We start from the raw sequence: 18,629 nt of genomic DNA on the forward strand, positions 1-18,629 counted from the left end.
TGGGTGCGGGCAGAAACCTCCTTGTGAAGAGTGATGCTGCTGTAACTGAGTGTGCTACTTGCTTTATAAAGAAATTTTTTCCTGTCTTCACTTTTTCAGTTGAAGTATTCTTAGTTTAAATTCTTGGCTGGCTTGCTGCAAAGGTCGTGAAAGGGTAAAGCTGATTTAATGGGGCAGAGAAGAAGAGGGCCTATCCCTTCAGGCATGCCACTTCTGCATCTTCATTCAGGCCACATCCTGGATGCGAGGCTGGTGGCATGATTTGCAATTGCTTGCTTGCAGTTTTTTCCCTTGTGGGTGATGTGTGCAGGAAACCTGCCTGGTCTTATATGGACACTATATTGGGCTTCTGGAATCATCCCCTGTTCTAATTCTGCCTATGTAAAGGATTTCTGCTGTCTGGATGAGTGGTGAGACTTGAACAATACAAAACTTGCCTTGCTTTGAAATTCCTGCTATAGATGTTTTGAAAAGGCAGGGAGAAGAGCAAAAGACTGATAAATTCTTACCAGGGCTCAATGTTGTGGCTATGTGTTTTGAATGTGTGATAAGAAAAGATGTAACTTTAAAAAAGGAAGGGGAGGGTGAGAGAGAGCTAAATAAAAGGAGTTTCTTTGCAGCTCCATCCATTTCAATGGTGCAGCTTTCCCAAGCCCCTTTCTGTAACCCATCATCACCTTCAGGCCTGTCAGAGGAAGGGAAGGATAAGAGCATGAAGGCGACCAAGCAGCAGGTGAACCCATCTGGGGAGAGCCAGCTTCCCTCCAGTCCCCTGCAGTCTGCACTGAACTCAGCTGCCTCTCCTTCTCAGGCATATGAGACTTACATTGATAATGGGCTTATCTGCCTCAAACACAAGATCAGGAACATCGAGAAAAAGAAGGTGACTTTTTTTTTTTGTTATTATTGCACATATTTAAGCTGCTTATTGTGAAACTCTGTGCCTGTTTTGGTTGGTATGTGTGTGCATAGAGAGAGTAATCAGGAAGGTTCTTTTTTTAATAACCAGTGGAAGGACCTAAATATGAATTTGCTCTTTTTTTTTGTTATAATTTATAACCTTTGTATAGTACTGTTCTGAAATGAGCTATTTGCATTTGACATTGTGTGACAATAACATTGTTTCAGAGAATGAGGAATGCAGCTAACTAGAAGCTTGCTCTCAGTTACTGGCTTTGCAGTACATGCCCAATAGTTAGCAAAAGCAATTATATGCTGCTCAGAACTGGAGGATGCTTCTCTAATAGACTGAAACAGTTCAGAACTAAGTTGGTGCTGATTTGGAGATGGCTTATAGTCTTGCAGAAATCTTCATGTTTCTTCTATTGATTACATGCATCTACGATTAGGATGTAGAAATGCATGTAAAATTGGAAATTAGAACAGGGTTCTCTGACTCATGAAAATATCAAATTATATTAACTATGTATGGCTCTTCACTTTGCATGCATCTCTGATTTCCCTATTTTAAACATAGACAAATGTTATTCATTAGAAAGCTTTTATACAGAGTCTCCGAAGCATGTTCTCTTGCTTTGAACTAGGCTTTTCAAGTGGGGGGGAGAGGGGGGAAGGGGGGAATGACAGAACAGTGCTAATAAGAACTCTAAAAAATTGTGGCTATAGCTAATCAGGATTTTGCATTCTAAGGCTTCAGTTGATTGGCAGGTGAATGAGGCTATTTATGAATTTTAATTTAGAAAATGCTATTTTCTGTAAGATAAAAAACCTAATTGTGCTACTGCTTTCGATACTGGATCAGGATTGCAGGTAAAGCAATTGTATGAATAAATTTTGCTTCTCTAAATATCTGAAAAGCTTTGTGTTATGCCCTCAGGTAAGGAGAGGGAGTAGATCAGACTTCTAGCCATGTGGCTAGGAGACTTGATCCTCCTGCAGGAGATGCAGTATTACTGCTGTCTCATGTCATGCATCATGCTGTAATTTTGAATGTCAGACAAGTATATTTCCTGTGTGTGATTCACTAACTTTGTGTTATATTTTAATTCTGTCCAAGGAAGCTTATTGTTGGGCATTTCTCAAGTATATATGATTTTCACATGAGTGACAATATGATGTCACCAGCTACTTAAAGTGAGATTGAAATGAGTAAAAAGTATTCCTAGGCCTTGGGTCCTATAAGGACTGTCTTTAAAATCTGATGTGGGGAGATACCCAAATGCAATAGTATTCAAGTCCATGTCCCTTTCTTTTCCCTGGGTGTGTAAAGAATCTTGTAATATGTAACAGTTTTGTATAGTTTAAAGACTGTTTCAATATATTATAAAACTTCCTTCACAAGGAAGTAAATTACTGTCCTTAGGAAAATAATACTATAAAATCTTGATGACACAACTGAAGCCAGATTTTGAAAGACATGCTCTGGAAAATGAAGTAAGATTATTCAAGGATAAGATAACTGAATTCCAGCATTGACTTTTAAAAGTTTGAAAAGTCTAATATAAAATAAGGAGGCTGGATTTGTTTGGAGCTTCTTAAAGATGTAAGGTCAATGCATTAGTATTCTTTAAATAAAGGTAAAAAGTGCAAACTGAAAGGTCAATATACAAAAGGGAAGTAGATAGTTCTGGAGTCTGAGATCACCAAATCAAAGGCGTAGCAAAACTTTAGATTTTCTTTTCTCCTGAAAATGGGAAGTAGTCAAATTCATGTTCTATACAGAAAGAATGTTATTTCACTTGTACTCCATACACCACATTAGACAGAAATCAATATTAAATTACTTTGGATTTTTCTGCAGCTTAAACTGGAAGACTACAAAGATCGCTTGAAGAAGGGAGAAGCCCTTAATCAAGACCAGCTGGTAAGTTTCCTTTATGCAGGAGCAGGTAGCCTCTAAAGCTTCAAACATGTCAGAAGGGATAGTTGCTGAAGGAGGTGGTGGTATAGTTTTTGCTGAAGTCATGCCTGAAGCCTTGCAGTGGCATTTTTCACAAAACCAAATGGACAAATTATTGATAATTAAATGGAACGGTGAGCCCACAAGCTTTGTATCGCTTAGTCTTCATATGTACTGAAGTGCACCTGCATCTTCGTTTCTTGATGGTTTATTTGTTTGCTGCTTATCTGTGTGGTATTGCAGAGTTAGGATCCAAACCAAGACTTTATTAGTAGATGTTCAAATTGCCTGGTGGCTGCTCATAAGTAGCTATTAAATTGACAGCTGATGCTGATCTAACTTGCATGGGATATGAAGGCTACCTTAATGTAAGAAAGTATCTATGAGTTACTGATTTAGCTGGGAATACTCTCTTTTCCTCCTAGTGCTACCATTAGATGGCTGGGAATACTGTCAGATGCTGTTAGAACAATGTCTATTTTGTACCTAAGGATGCTAGAGCTTGGAATAACAGACTGCAAGATCACCACACAACACTTTGTGGAGCTAGCTTAAATTTGCTTGATGTTAAAAACAGTGGTTCTGGCTTTTTTTCTGTCTTGGGCTAGAATGAATTCTAGAACTGAAACCAAGTTATTGTAACATGAGAGCTATTGCTTCTTAAGCACATCTGAGTAGCAGTGTCACAATCCTAAGAGTTCATTGCCCTGGTCAGGCAGGATTCACATTTTTAAAATGTACTTCACACATACTGAAGAATGATAGTGTTGCAAAAGGTGCTGATGCTTCAGTGGTAGTGCTGATTGTGCTAATGAATGACTTGGAAAAATACTTAGTTGACTGTTAGCTTTATTGCAGTGCAGTACTATGAGAACACAAATACTATGTCCTTACTCTGAGTAATTTGTGAGAACTTTACATAAATGGGAGGGGAAATAACTTGCTACTTAAAAGCACAGTAGACCTATTAGAGTGAATGATCATTCAGAACTACAAAATCTGATGTCTTTTACTGTCTCAAGTGCAGAAGCAAATTAAATCTGAATGTTTAGAGGAGGATGACCTTTTAGTTCCTCTAAACTTAATCTGAAATCAGGTGGGCAAGAGCCTTGAGTTTACATCATGGGTGTTAAATACAGTCTGTTTTCTTCCATAATTAACAAGTGAGACTATTGAAGAGTATTCCATGGAAGCTTGATAGAAGCAAGTATTGAGTCAGTATTTTAACTGATCTAGTCAAGCCCCCAGTTTTGTTGGCTAAGATATAAAAATATGCATTTGTACCTTTCAGATGCAAATTGCACATGTATACTCAAGTACTGGGACCTGGTGACTGGAGCTAGAGCCAAGCTTGATGGTTTAGATGCTTGCTTAAAGAAACCTAACTGCAACTCTGTCTAACTGATGTAATGGTGTCATCTATATTTTTTCACTGCTTCTCACAGAGGAAAAAAGTGCACATCTGGTGATGAACTTGTTTTGCAAGGAATTTGGATTAAACTGTAATTATGGTGCATGGCTGCCAGAGCTGCTGTGTGAGCCTTACTGTAAGAAACATGTTTAAAAATGAGGAGCTTCCAGCAAGCTAAAATATCTTGCTGGCAACCTTGTACTGTTCTGCAAGCTGAATACTGTCCTCAGTACTGTCCCTCCAGCTTGCTGCTAATTAGTAATTATTGCTTTCCTGCAGGCTGAGTTACAGCTTGTCATTAGAGCAGTAGTTAACTGTTCTTGATGTTTTCAGTTAGGGAGTTTTCCTCAGGGATCTGGAATATTAAAAGCACAATTCCTGCAATCTGTCTAGTAAGTTGTTAAGTTGTGAGTGTTCCTCAAATGTGTGGGAATTAGGGTCTTGGAGGTTATTCTCTCAAGTGCTAAGCAAACTTGCTAGTTAGTCCTTAAAAGCTGCTTGATAAATTGTTAGTACAACTAACTACCAGATGAGTGCTTTAAAGTTTTGTGTTGTCGAAGGCCTAGTGTGCCGAAATTAAGTGAATATAAGTAACTGAACAAATATGTAATTTGCTTTCCAGTTGTCTAGGAACATGTGAAATTTGCATGTGTCCTGGATCTTATTTGGATTGTAGATTAAACTTTTGTCACTGGACTAATGAAACGCTTATCAAGGCTAACACTGCTTTGGAAGGGCTTTATTTCAGACTGACAGACCCATTCTAAAAAAATTACAGTATCATGTCCTGAGCATAAACCAAACTAAGTATAAAGCACGTGAACAACTGAAGTTAAACTTAACTTGTTACTTCCCAGGCATGCCTTATTGTACAAGGATAAAGGTAGCATGTCTCAGTTAGAGCATTTTGCTATCTTCAGGGCTGTTAAGGAGCCATAAAAATTAACTGGCTCCTTAGTGAGGAGTAACTCATTAAAAATAGGGTATATTAAAATGCAATTAATCTACTTAGTCTTTTTGAAGACTGGCTAGTACAGTGTTGGTTAAAGCCATTAGTGAATACAGGAACAGTGCTTTGTTGTGGAAACTAAATTTTAAAGACTTTTCTTCTGAAAGTATGATTTATCTTCTGGTTTCTGAAGTTTGTACAAATTATTTGTAAAGCCATTCAGCTAAGCATGAAGGTAAAAGATCTATGCTTAACTTCTGTCACCTGTATTTCTTTCAGGCTTTCATATCAGTGTCTAATTTTAAGTAGCTGAGGTCTGCTGAGAGCTATGGGAACACAAGAAAATTAAATAACTGGTATTCAGGCTTTCCTTTTTCAACCATCAGTATACCAAGTATTGTGAAAGTTCTTGCTTAGAAAGTCTAGTACAGACTTGTAGGATGTCTGTGCAGTGGTATGAAATGGCTTTGTACTGTATCTGATAGTCATGGGTGACTGATATTCATGACTAAATGTCAAGTACCAGTTAGAGACATAGTATCTTTTAAAAAGTTTAGTTTCAGAGAAGTATGCACTAAATCACTAGTTCTGAATGAGCATTTAAGTACAAGGGGATTGAGGTGCAACCTTTAGTCTTAAGCATGAAAAATACTTTATAATCTTATTTCTTTGTAGGAGGCAGTAGAGAAGTATGATGAAGTAGTACACAACTTGGAATTTGCCAAGGAGCTTCAGAAGACTTTTTCAGGACTTAGCCAAGATGTAAGTATAAAACACTCTGTGGTTACCTTATGACAGTATAGGGAGAAGGTTTTGCTATTTTTCTAATGACTGCACTTCTATGCCAATATGAAGAATACTAGGAAGTTTCTATCTTAGAACTTAGGGGATAATATGCTTTAAACTGGAGTTGAGTAGAGCAGAGTAAATGTTGACAGTTGTGTACCACTGACCTCTGCAGTAGTTACTCACTTTGTACCCCTATAAGCACTCGTGCTTAAGTGAACTGAGTCATTGGAACTCAGCTGTGCTTGAGATGCCTCCGGTTTACTTATGTTCGAAATGGTTAGCCATCTTTCTGGTGGCCTGTGCTGGAGGTGGACTCTTCACTTGCACAGCTGCAATCTAGTGGGGAAGCTGCTCTACTGGAAAGGACATGTAGATCCTTGTGTGTGTCAGGCAAAGTAAATTGAGTGTACTCCTGGAGCACTGAAGGCTAGAGTTAGACTGAGGATCAGAAGACTAAGAGCTGAGTATTTGCTATTTACTATCCAGATGTCTGTTTCTGGTCAATCTCTACACAAAAGCTGTAGATTAACTTCAGGGAGTCCAGTGGTGGGCCTCTGAATGCATGGGGCCTGGAAAAGGAGACCTGTGAGGAGAGCCTGGAGGAGCTGGGCTTATTGGGCCTGGTGAAGTGAAGGCTTGGCAGGAGATGAAATATTAGTCTTCAAATGCCAAAGAGATTACTTAAAGCATGGAGTCAGGCTTTTTGCTGAGATGTGATAGAAGGAATGATAGCAAATTGAAATAGTAGGTTCCAGCTACCTAGGAGGGAAATGGTCAATCTGAGGATAATTGAACACTAGAGCAGGCTAGAGAAGTAGTAAAATCTGTCCCTGGATCTGTTCAAGACCTGACTGCACAAGGCTGCAAGGAATCTGCTCTTGATTGAATGTAGCCTTTGTTCTGAATGGCATGCTAAGGTTCTGTCCAAACAATGTTTTGAAGTTTCCAGTGAGGGAGAGTGCTGGGGTTAAATCATTCTGGCTTCTGTGAGAAGTGCAGCTCCCAAAATTTCACTTGTGGAGTTTGCCACATAGTATGCTGTAGTTGTCCCTAATTATGGCAATGTAGTGCTTTATTTAGACCTTTATTCAGTATTTAAAGGACTACAAACGTTATTTTTCTATAAGCAAGTATTTTCATTGGAGAAACTGGTCTCTTGGCTCAAGCAAATAGTATCCTTATGAAAACATCTGATCCATGGTAGTACTGTGGATGTTAAATATGATTAGTCACTGCTCTGACATTATTTATGTGCCTCTTACAGAAAGCTTAAGGACTAGTGAAATGGCTTGCCTCAGTGTTGACTGAAACCCAAACAATTTTGCTAGAGAAGCTTTTCTCATATGTAGCAATTCCAGGTAGTACAGTAAATCTCTCAAAACACTGAGCGGAGATTTAAGAGCCTCTTTTCAGCAGTGTTGCTGCTTTGCTGCATCAGTTATTGTAGGTTGCACATAGGAACTGAATATCAAAATTTGGATTGCTTCCTACTCATTTCCTCTGTGTAGCTGTTCAGAAAATCAGAAATGTGAGCCAATGTACCTTTTTGTAGGTGTTTTTGGTAATCTAGCATTCATTTCTACAAGTTCATGTTTATTATTCAAGCTGTAGTTAAAGGCTAACCTGCTTTGTTTTTACCTTGGCTCTACTTCTACTGGTATGGATTCTATAGCCAATGCCTGTTGATGGAACACAGAGGGCCATGACAACAACCTTATATCCTTTACAGCGCATTCTAGAAACCTAAGTTTTCATAGATCTTGAAAAGAAACTTCATACTGAAGCATTTGAAATTCTACACTTAGCTAGCTTCTGCTTAAATCTGTTAGTACATGATGAGAAACCTCCTCAAATGCATGATGGTTGTGTATGTTCTGTGACTTGTTTGTTTAATGAGTGCTTCAGTCTTATGCCAACAGAACAGTAGCATTCTGCTGTATCATTTAAATTGGACTATTCAAAAGTGAAGAGACAGTTTTTTTTCTCTAGGAGAAATGAGGCAACTTCTGCATTGCTAACTTCATGTGATAAATGTTAAAGGGCAGCTAGGCTTGGATTTATGCATTGGTATCAATTGTATCAATTCCTTATATTCAGTTGTGAATGCTGTAACAAAGCAACCAGCAGGCATAATCAGTATCTAAACATTATACAGGCATATCACAAGTGAAGCTACCAGTATCCAGTTTGACTAAAAGCTTCATGTATAGAAAATGAGTAGGTAAATCAGTAGCTTTTCCAGAGGAGGTACTTGAAAGGTCTTGCATATCTGAAGAGAATTAGGAACTTCTGTTATCCTACCAAAATCAGTAGTTTGAACGTGGGATGATCAATACTAGAATGTGATGTTTTACCTTAGAATCCTGTTAGTAAACCATTGTTTAACTGTTGAATTCATGTACTGAAATAGCTGCTGAAAGCACAGAGAAAGGCTCAGCGAAGAGAGACTCTACTGAAGCTTGAAGCAGAGAAGAAAAAACTGCGTACAATACTTCAAGTCCAGTATGTGCTGCAGAACTTCACTCAAGAGCATGTTCAGAAAGATTTCAAAGGTGGTGTGAATGGTGCAATATACTTGCCTTCTAAAGAACTAGACTACCTCATAAAATTTGCAAAACTAACATGTCCAGAGAGAAATGAGAACTTGAGGTAAGTTCAGGAGTTTTGGCTAATTGGTATGCTCCTTTCATTGTGGTAGATGTCTGGTGTTTGACAGTGCCATATCTTGATACACTATCTTTTGGGATACTAATTAAAATTCTGTACAGTACACTTCTCAGTCTGAGACTAGGAATGTGGCAGATTTACCTCACTGAGCATTAAAGGAAAGCTACAATAATTACAGCCTCAGTTGTGTGAGCGACATACAAACCCTGCCATTGTCTCCATGTAGGGCTGGGGGAATATAGTCCGATAACGTTGTAAGCAGGGACACTGGTGGTATGCTGCTTCATAAAGTGAAAAAAAGTGCAATGAACAGGAGAACTGTTCTATAGTCCAGTCATATGATGTTCCTGATGTTTCTTTATTCCAGAGAAATGTAAGGAACGTGACTTAAATTCCTAAAACTTCTAATCACTCGTCATATGTTAACTTGCCTAATCTTTGCTCTTCAATAAGTTTCTAAAGAGTATCTGCTTATTAAAAGCTACACAATGGGAGTCATCCTAGACAGATAACTAGCTTATTCTCATTACACTTCCACAGAAAGCATAATGCTTCCCTATCTTGTGGGATAGTGCTAGGCTCTCTCATCTGTCTTAATTATCAACAAAAGGTTATTTGCTAGATTATTTAATGTACAGGTACAGATGAATTGCTTCAGTAGTGGCTAACGGGTTTAGGATTCACTCTGTATAAAGCTTTCACTTGGAAGGCTAAACATTAATCAGTGTCTTAAGGAATGGTATTGGGATACTGCAACACTTAATCTACCTGGTAAAACTGTCATGTGTTTTAGTGTTGAAGACCAGATGGAACAATCATCTCTCTACTTCTGGGACCTTCTAGAAGGAAGTGAGAAACCTGTGGTGGGAACAACGTGTGAGTATCTAAGGAAAAAACTTAGATCTAGAATTTGCATGCTGTTTAAACATCTTAAAACTGATGAATGTACGTGGGAAGCTACTAAATCAAGCACTTGTAAGCACTGTGTAACTCAGTTACCCAAGGATGAACTGCTGTTTGTTCTAAGTTCTGTTTAAGTGCAGCTCAATCCTTCTACCAATATACTGGCACCTTTTTGAAAAATAGTGCATGAATACCTTGCAGAAGCAGCAGTGGGAAACTTTTTGGATAGTTGTTTGCAAATTGGAGAAGATTGGAACACCGTTCCCCGTCATGAAATGCTTAGCAGAGTATGCTGATGTTACAGTCTTGTTGGCCCTAGGCTGAAGATCCCACAGCTCTGGAGATTCTATTTGCAGGAATTCCAGGCTCATATCTGTCTGACTACAGTGCCGGATACTACACTAAGGAAGGATAGTCATTAATGAAGCCTGTTGTGACCTCTAATCATGTACATTGTACACTTCGACCTGTTGCAAGTATCCTAACTTTTCAAGCATACTAAAAGCTGGGACTGTATGTTCTTTTGTCTGTGGCTTGGTTTACAACCAGGGGTTTTGAAACTAACAAACATTTTTTCCGTTTGGAACTTGCTTGTGAGGTAACTGTCCTTATTTGAGTTGTAGTGTCTTGCCTATGGCAAGCAGACCTTGCTTGTCCCTTTTACTCTGATCTTGTAATGGCTGTGTGCATTTGTCATTGACAATATGTATGAAACTGTTAGACCAGAGTACTAGTACCTTATCTAATTTCACCATACAGAAAGTTAAACTGAAACCAAAGTGTTAACTCTTCTCATAATTCTGGACAAAGCACAAGCTGACCTTGTATTGCTCTAGCCTTGTCTCTGTTGACATGAATTGATAGTTGCCTAGTTATCTTGGACTCCAAACTTTTTGGCTATCATCTAAACACGTTCTGTGGCTCTTTTGTCATCTCTGTCTCAGTGTCAATTTTGCATCCTTTTGTATGCAAGCTAATGTTGAGATAAAGCTGTTACATCTTACCAGCGTTTGTTGTGTTGAGGCAATTTTTTTTAATATCCATATTAAATTCTAGCTGCTCTTCTTGTTCATGTAGTTGTCACCTGATAGGAGTCATCTTTCACTGACTCTTTCCTGTTCTCAAGACTGCCCTGTCTCTAGCTCCTCCAAAACAATTTCTAGTATCACTGCTACTTCTAAGCTCTTGCTCTCTAAGCTGTCCTTTTCTGTGTAAAGGAGAGAGGACAGTGCTGCTTAGTCACACAGTTGAGTGTTGCATTAATCATGTCAGCTTTGATTCTTCCTAAACTGTGGAGGATGAAGTTCAGTCTGAAACAGTTTCTTGCCTTCTCCCTCTTTGCTTATTGTTGCAATTCCCAAATTTTTCTTTCCACACCATCCTACTGCTGGTAAGAGGATCGTGTGAGGCAGTTACATAATGACTTTGTTTGGCTCTATTTATACTGCAGTCTGCACAACATGCTTTACTCAAAGCATTTGGGAGACATGGTGGCTCAATGTTTACCCTGTGTACATTTAAAAATAAGTGGCGATTGTTCCTGTGGATTGCAAAGATATTTTCAGCCGCAACATAAAAAGCATTTAAAAGCATTCACTATAATATTTTATTGCTGTAATCCAGTAAGATGGGTGAACTTGGAGAAATTTATCTAAATGGTAGAAATAAGGAGTCTTTATCTGTGATCTGACTATCCCTTAATTTCAAACTTTCATATCTTAATTTCATGGATTTTTACTCTTCAGATAAACACATGAAGGACCTGTTATCCAAACTTCTAGACTCTGGCTACTTTGAAAGTATTCCAACTCCTCGTACCACTGTGCCAGTAAAAGAATTGGAAGAAGCAGAAAATAGAAAATCTGAAAGAACAAGACAGATGTCAAAAGGAGACTCTGTCAAAGAACCAGGTGAAATATTACAGGGTTCAATTTCTATATCATAATGTTGGGATAAACTTGAGCTGAGCATTGACTTTGCATAGCTTGATGCTAAATGTAATCCTGTGCTGCAGCTTACTTGTGATGCAGTAACTAAAAAGGAACCTCTGAGGCTTGCAGCTGTATTCTGGCTAATATTGTAGAAACAAATCCAATTCAGAGTGATAGGATGTTTTTGCTTTCTGAGCAAGATGTGAGGATTGTCTGGTGTAGGAAATGTTAGATATTACAAAAACCAACTTACAGATGCCACAAAATGTTTCATGTTTAGCTCTAAACTTCTGCAAATGTAAAACCAAATCGGAAAATAAAAGCTTGTCTAAAAATAGCATGTTGAACAACAAGCTGAGCTTTCAGAATGCTAGGTCTAGCAATTGGTACTGCCATTTAAATAGAATTAAAGACTTGCTACTGTTTCATCTGTCTTTGCATTTCATCAGTTGAAACAAATTAACATCCTTTCTCTAGAATCCATTATGGACCTTATGAAGTCTGAAATACAGCCACAGGAGGTAAGATACTCACCTGCTAATTGCTTTCCCTTAGTATTGTGATTTATCAGAAACACAACTGCACTTTCACAGCCCTATTTTAAATTTGAAAAGGGAGTCTGAGTGGCAACTTAGGTGTTGCTTTATGTAAGAAACATTGGTTGCATTTCTATTCTAGCGCCAAATTTATGGCTTCTCTGGGGTATTCTGGGAAAAGTTGTGCAGGGTTACATGAAGTAGTATAGTACTTTAATGCTCTGGCACTTCCCTGAATAAACAAAAGCTGGTAGAGCTGGAAAAACACTGATCTTTTGTGTGCTTTGGGGTAGAGAAAATACACATCTACTAAAGCTGACTCTAAAAAGATAAGCTTATTGCTGCAGACTTGATATTGGTGAGGTTGAGAATGATGTAGGTTTTGTCTGATTTGTCAGAAAAATAGGGATGCCAAGAGATTTGTGTGCACAGGAGTGTGTAGACCTGTTTCAACAGCCCTTCAGGCTGAGTTAAGTACTCAAGTTTCAGCTGGCAATATCTTAAACTATCTGACTTGGTTCAAAAGGTAGAGAGGGATGTTCTTTTGTAAGTAGAAATACTAGTTCTTAGAAAGCTGAATCCTAATTTCCCAGGTATCCCACTAGAAGATGTACTCTAGAAAGTTTTTGTAATCTACTGGTAATTACTTGACCCTAAAGCTTTTCTGATGACTTGTCAGGAAAAGCATCTCAGACAGTGAGCCTTGTACATTCTTCACTGCATATATTTACTTCCTGTTCATGACAAAGTGGTAACTCAGGAAAACTTCAGGACATCCTCACTGAACCCTCAGACTTACTACGATAGTAAAACAGCCTGGAGTTGCAGAAGTCCAGTGGTACTGAATCTAAATCTGACTTTTTAGTATTTAAGCTCCATTAAGAATGAGGGTTGCACTTGGTTACTGGGTCAAAGAATTTAGGGGAAGTGGTGCTGGTTGTTTTAGGGGGTTGTCTACTAATATAGTACCACAGCATTTTAGATGCTTAGGAGGAGAGCTACCATTATAAAAATCACAGTTCAGTTTGATATTGTCACTGTCTAGGAACACCAGTTAGCATTGAGGATAAGGGTAATAGATTCTCAGCTCAAGTATGTTTCACCTGTGCTGTTCAGGACTGTTTCATGCTTCTGTGGCATGCAGAGAGAGTCTGCAGTGTTGTAGGATAAAGCCATGGCTGTCCACATAGTCTCTGTGGCTAGTGCTTAAACTGTCTAGGCTCTGCTTTTAGTCAGAAGTTTTCAGTAGCTAGGTGACCTAACTTAACTGTCCTGAACTGTAGTTGCAAAATGTTTTCTTGGGAGCCATTAAGTTTCTCTGGTCTATATAGTTTCTCAACAGGCGTTATTTGCCTGAAGCAGAATACTCTATCAAGAAGAAGCCAGAAGAGCCCAAATCTTGGGAAGCTGAGTGTGCTAGGAAGCAAGAATCTCCAAAGTCCTGGGAAATGCTTGTTGACATTGAAGAGCAGGAGCAGAAGCAGAAACAAGAGACCTTAAAGCCTTGGGAAGCTCGTGTTAGACAGCAAGAACCAAAAAGACCAGATTCTCCAAAGTCTTGGGAAGCTCGTGCTAAAGAGGAGGAACAGAAACGTGAGTCTACGAAGTCCTGGGAGAGTCGTGTTCAGGAGGAAGAACAGAAGAAGCAAGAAGGTCCGAAGGCCTGGGTAGCACGTGTCCGAGAGGAGCGGGAGTCTCCCAAACCTTGGGTAGCAAAGGGTAGGGAAGAGCAGGACCAGAAGAAACAGGAACCATCTAAGCCATGGGTAGCAAAGGCTAGGGAAGAGCAGGACCAGAAAAAGCAGGAGTCCCCAAAACCTTGGGTAACCAAAGTTAAGGAAGAACCAGAACAAAAGCAGGAATCTCCAAAACCTTGGGTAACCCAAGCTAGGGAGCAACCAGAACAAAAGAAGCCAGAACCTATGAAATCATGGGAAATGCCTGTTAGGGAAGAACCAGAGCAAAAGAAGCAGGAACCTGTGAAGCCTTGGGCTGCACATGTTAGGGAGGAGCCAGAACAAAACAAGCAGGAGACTCGAGAGGCTTGGGAAAAAGCTGACAGGCAGCAGCAAGTGTCATCACAGCAGTTACAGAACCCTCCAAAGTCCTGGGGAGCTGCAAGTGTTGGGCCAAAGGAACAGATGGGCCCAAAGAAGTTTGATATGGAACCCAAAGAAGTGAGTTGGCATATGTAGTATTACCTGTCATAAGCTTTTGATACTAGTGTACTGGACTAAAGCTACCTATTAGCAGAGGCTTTATAAGGTGCATTTTTTAGGCCTATATTTAGACTCCTATCCCATTCGTTCATGGGAGAAATAATTCTGGCAGCTAAAGTCTGAACAGCAAGACAGTCTGATTTGGTTTTTACGTCAGAGTATTTGCCGTTTTTGAGGCTTGAATATCTGCTTTATGCATAAGACAGAAGAATTAACTTAGTTCATCCCTAGCTATTGGTGCTGTCTGCTGTTATCAGTACAAAGCAGGTATGACTCATCCAGGGATCAAATACTTTATCAAGTGGCTGCATGCAAATAGCACTTCAGTAATTTTTTTAGGCTTTTGATTAAAATAGTTGCTGATTCAAGAGATATCTAACATCTAGATCAAGCAATACCAACTGTACAGGGGCTTAAATATGTATTTCCAGATGAATGCATAAACCATACTGCTGCCTGGAAAGTCTAACAATAGCACAGTTGGTTATAGAAATGTAAAACGAAAGCTATTGCAGGGCTTACAGCTGAGCAGACTGCTAGTCTAGCTACATTGCCTTCTTACCTGGGTGTGCTCAGGTAGCAACAATTTTGGATAACTGAATTTTGTCTGCCATCATGTTAAGTGCAGTGTTTACAGTTAGACTGCAATAAGAAAATATGGGCAATTGAACAGTTCTCTTGTACATAATGCTGGCAGCACTGCTATCTTGTTTCTGCAGGAAAGCAGAAATCAGTTAATTCCATATCACTTATAGCTAACAATTAAGCTTAAGTCTTGTCAGTAGACTTGACATAACTGAAAAATGGATCTTCTTGCGCCTAGAGGCGGGACCGCAAACAGAAGGTTGAAAATGAAGTTAAAAGAGTATGTAACATGCAGCACTGGGTAACAAAATGGGATTAAGGTGTTTCAGCTTGATTCATCTGCACTCAAACTGAGTAAAATCTGGTGTCCCCTGGTGGTGGTGGTACAGGTACAAAACCTGGTTGCCTCACTAAGTAACTCTGAGCACAAGTAGGTGTTGTGCACCCAACTATGCATAGTCTTACTGTAACTGACCTAAATATTGGAATAGTCTCACACTTTAAGGTGCCTTGGAATTTATGGTGTTGTAATACCTTAAAACTTAAATGCAACATGCTTCCTGATGATATGAGGCCTTTTTATGTGGGATAGAGAGATGGATGGCTTATGTGATGGACAGTTATTTGATGCAGTAAGGAAAAAGGAGGGTCTCCAGTCAGTTCAAGGAATGTTTAAACTGCCTAGGAATCTTCATAGTAATGTGCACGTGTGCATGTCAGTAAAATGTCGGAGTGTGAGGCTGGTTAAGATGGATTGCTGAATTAAGTAAACAAAGCATATTTCTGAAGTATTTGGGTAGATTTGGGTAGATCAGAGTGAAATACCAGCTGGCTTTACCTTGGCTTAGTAGCTATTGACAAATCCTAATATCAAAAGTATATTGTATGAGTAGAAAATGCTCTACTGTCAATCTAGTTTCCATAACCATTTTTTCTAAAAATGAAGATATCTTTGACTTGTGAGGTACATATAAAGAACAATTAAAATCATATTAAAGTTTTTTGATAATAAAATTTTCTTGCCTTTGCTTATATGAAGAAAGAATAGGAAATGCAGTGCTATAGTAGATTCCCGCAGGAATGAAATGGATCCTATAAATGACCTTGTGTGGGGATTCAGGCATGGTATATAAAAGGTCTATGTCACTGCTGCTGCTTTCCAGAGCTGAAATTAATATTTCTTTACTCATTAAAGTAATTGTTGGAGCTCAGATCTTTGAAAAAAGTGCTAAATTTTGAGATCTTAAAATATGCTTATTTAACTTAATGTACTATAAGATGCCATACCTAAGAAGTTGAGCCTAAGTAGAGTGAGCTGATACACAGGCCTATTAAACTATTTTAGTTAAACATCTGTGCAAATTGTGAGCCAGCAAACTTGGTTAGACCATGTGAAAGCAAGTTTGGCTTGTGCTGTCATCCAGTGCCGTTTAATTCATACTGTGAATACTGCTCTGAGTAGTAAGCAAATGTTAATTGCATGTCTGTATGACACGGCTGGTGATAACTGTTGTGATTACTGCTTAGATATTACCATTCCAGCTCATTTAGTATTCTGCAGTTAAATCCAAAGGGAAATTGAGATCCTGTATCACAGAATGGATTTTTTTCTAGTATGAGGCAATTGAATTGTGTTAGTAGTGTTATGTATAAGGAGACCTGTGGTTTCCTAAAAATAAAAATCAAGCATTAACAGGAATACCTAGTATACTGTCACTCTAGTGTTCACTTGCAGTGGTTTAACAGGCCTTAAATTCTAGGTATTTCAACTCCATTTTCAGTTAGTTTGCTGGACATGCATCAAAAGTTTTTGCTGAATGTACAAGTTAGGTTTCAGAAACATTGTTATAACAAATTAGACCCTAAACTCATCAATGCTATGTAAAGCTTTAACCTGGATGTTGCTTGAACCACTGATGTTAAATAGTCTCTGCATGTGAGTTTGAGCTGGATTAATAGATCAGTAAACTGTGATCAGCTTGCAATGATTTCTAGAAACAGCATCAAATGTAGGTTAGAAAGAAAACTTGGCTGAACAAATCTTAAGTAGGAACCTGCTGTTTTGAAAAGGCATGAAATCTGAAATAGTTTTAACTTCCTGATATTTTTTGTGTATGCTTTGTATTGCATTTAAATACTCAAGATCTGAACACCTAAGCACCAGCAAAATGGCAAATCAGTGAGGTAACTTAAGTATACCTACTTTTTGGATAGTGTTTTAATATATGCAGAAAACAGGAGGTTCTACAGAATGGAGACTTTCAAACTTGGCTTAAAGCTCTGATGTACACTTTTCCTTCTTGTTGAAGTAAAAAAAATGCAACCAGCAAAATCCCCTGAGCATGATCTGGGGAAGGAGATGAGGATGCCAAATTGTAAAATCATACAGAAGATTGTGTCTTTGCAATCACAAGTGAAACACTCCAGTCTCTTCTGCTTCCATGCTCTTGAGGCTGTTTTTACTTATTTAATATACAGGTTTAACTGATGTAGCTAGTGGACCACCTTAACTTAGTCACTACCAGGCTTGATCTGATTAGGTGACTTAAAGGTGAAAAGCTTCTGTTATCTATTTGCAAACATATAGACACAATTTGGTAGTGTACCTGTGTTGTAGTAAATGTTTGACTCATAATGGATTTACTGTGACATGAAGTGTTTTAAGGTTGTCTGCTTGATAGTGAAGGCTGATAAAACGATGGACAGGAAGACACAGATTCCTAGTAACTTAATCTATAACCCACTGAAATTCAATGTTATTTAATTATATGTTGTCCTGCACTTAGATCCTTAATAGCTTTAGTTCATCATTATTGAAAAGCATACAGCAATGTAAACTTGCATAGACAATAGTTGAAGGTAGTGCTTGTGCATTAAATTCTAATTAAGAGTAGCACAAGGATGCACTGTTTCAGATCCAGAACAAAGCAAAACTTCTCAGAGCTCAATAAGCAGTTATCTTGTGAGTCATGCAGGTTATAGAAGTGGAGTCTTCCAGAGTTAATGTGCTGTACATGCATGGATTAAGCTTTGTGAAGCTCAAGGAAGCCTGTAAACTCCTTCCCTGTGTGCTATTATCTAATATTAATGTCACTCTAAACATCGGGTTTCTGCTGTTTAGGGAGTCTTGCCATCATGATTTTTCTGGTACCTCAGACTTGGCTGTTCTTTGACCAAACATTTCCTTCTTCAAGTGACAATCACTTGGGATGAACTGTTAAGAGACCATCTGAATCAAGGCCTTGCAGAAGGCTGTATTTAGCTACAAAGGCAGACTCATATGTGGGAGCACAGATGTATTTTTCATGCCAAATTTTGAAAAGCTGAAAGTAATACTTTCTGTAGGAGATAGTACACCAAGAGTATCTGGCTCACTAGTGGAAGCACTTTGGTCTGATTAACTTGCTTACAATGTCCATCTCTGGAAATGCCATCCTAATGAAAAATCTGTGCTTATTGGTGTGGGCTCCAGTGTGGTAAGAAGTGTATTTTCAACCTGGAGTGATGCAGCTTTATTTTTTTTTAAATTTGCTCTGGCCTTAAATATGTGGAGCTTTTTTAGATAGATGTGCCTAGTTTTGTACTAAATGCAGGCAATTTACTGTCTTCTGTATGTTTGAATGTAAGACAGAATGAAGTGAATTCATTCGTTGCCTTAAGTTGTGGCAACAGTAAGCTGATAGGGTTGCTTACAAATTAACAGCTCAATTCAGGAAATACAAATAATGGCACACAATTCCTTGGCCCATGGTATCTGACTCCTACAGGTTGCTCTGAAA

At 38.6% G+C, this 18,629-nt stretch overlaps 1 protein-coding gene across 6 annotated transcripts in view; it reads left to right on the plus strand.

Moving 5' to 3' along the window:
- The first annotated feature begins 622 nt into the window (after nucleotides 1–622).
- The window catches only part of CAPRIN2 (caprin family member 2), a 30,331-nt gene continuing 12,324 nt past the window's right edge, over nucleotides 623–18,629 (plus strand). For 4 of the 6 annotated variants that reach the window (XM_054387014.1, XM_054387015.1, XM_054387017.1 and 1 more), the window contains exons 1-9: nucleotides 623–883; nucleotides 2,762–2,824; nucleotides 5,896–5,982; nucleotides 8,420–8,658; nucleotides 9,470–9,552; nucleotides 11,325–11,489; nucleotides 11,988–12,031; nucleotides 13,378–14,025; nucleotides 14,116–14,223. In XM_054387014.1, the coding sequence (XP_054242989.1) occupies nucleotides 635–883; nucleotides 2,762–2,824; nucleotides 5,896–5,982; nucleotides 8,420–8,658; nucleotides 9,470–9,552; nucleotides 11,325–11,489; nucleotides 11,988–12,031; nucleotides 13,378–14,025; nucleotides 14,116–14,223 (1,686 nt within the window). In that variant the 5' untranslated portion in view covers nucleotides 623–634. The remainder of the gene's footprint in view (nucleotides 884–2,761; nucleotides 2,825–5,895; nucleotides 5,983–8,419; nucleotides 8,659–9,469; nucleotides 9,553–11,324; nucleotides 11,490–11,987; nucleotides 12,032–13,377; nucleotides 14,026–14,115; nucleotides 14,224–18,629) is intronic. The other 2 variants (XM_054387012.1, XM_054387013.1) reach the window with 1 other exon arrangement.

Source organism: Indicator indicator, chromosome 14 (genome assembly GCF_027791375.1).
Source record: "Indicator indicator isolate 239-I01 chromosome 14, UM_Iind_1.1, whole genome shotgun sequence".
In the NCBI taxonomy this organism is placed as follows: Eukaryota; Metazoa; Chordata; class Aves; order Piciformes; family Indicatoridae; genus Indicator; species Indicator indicator.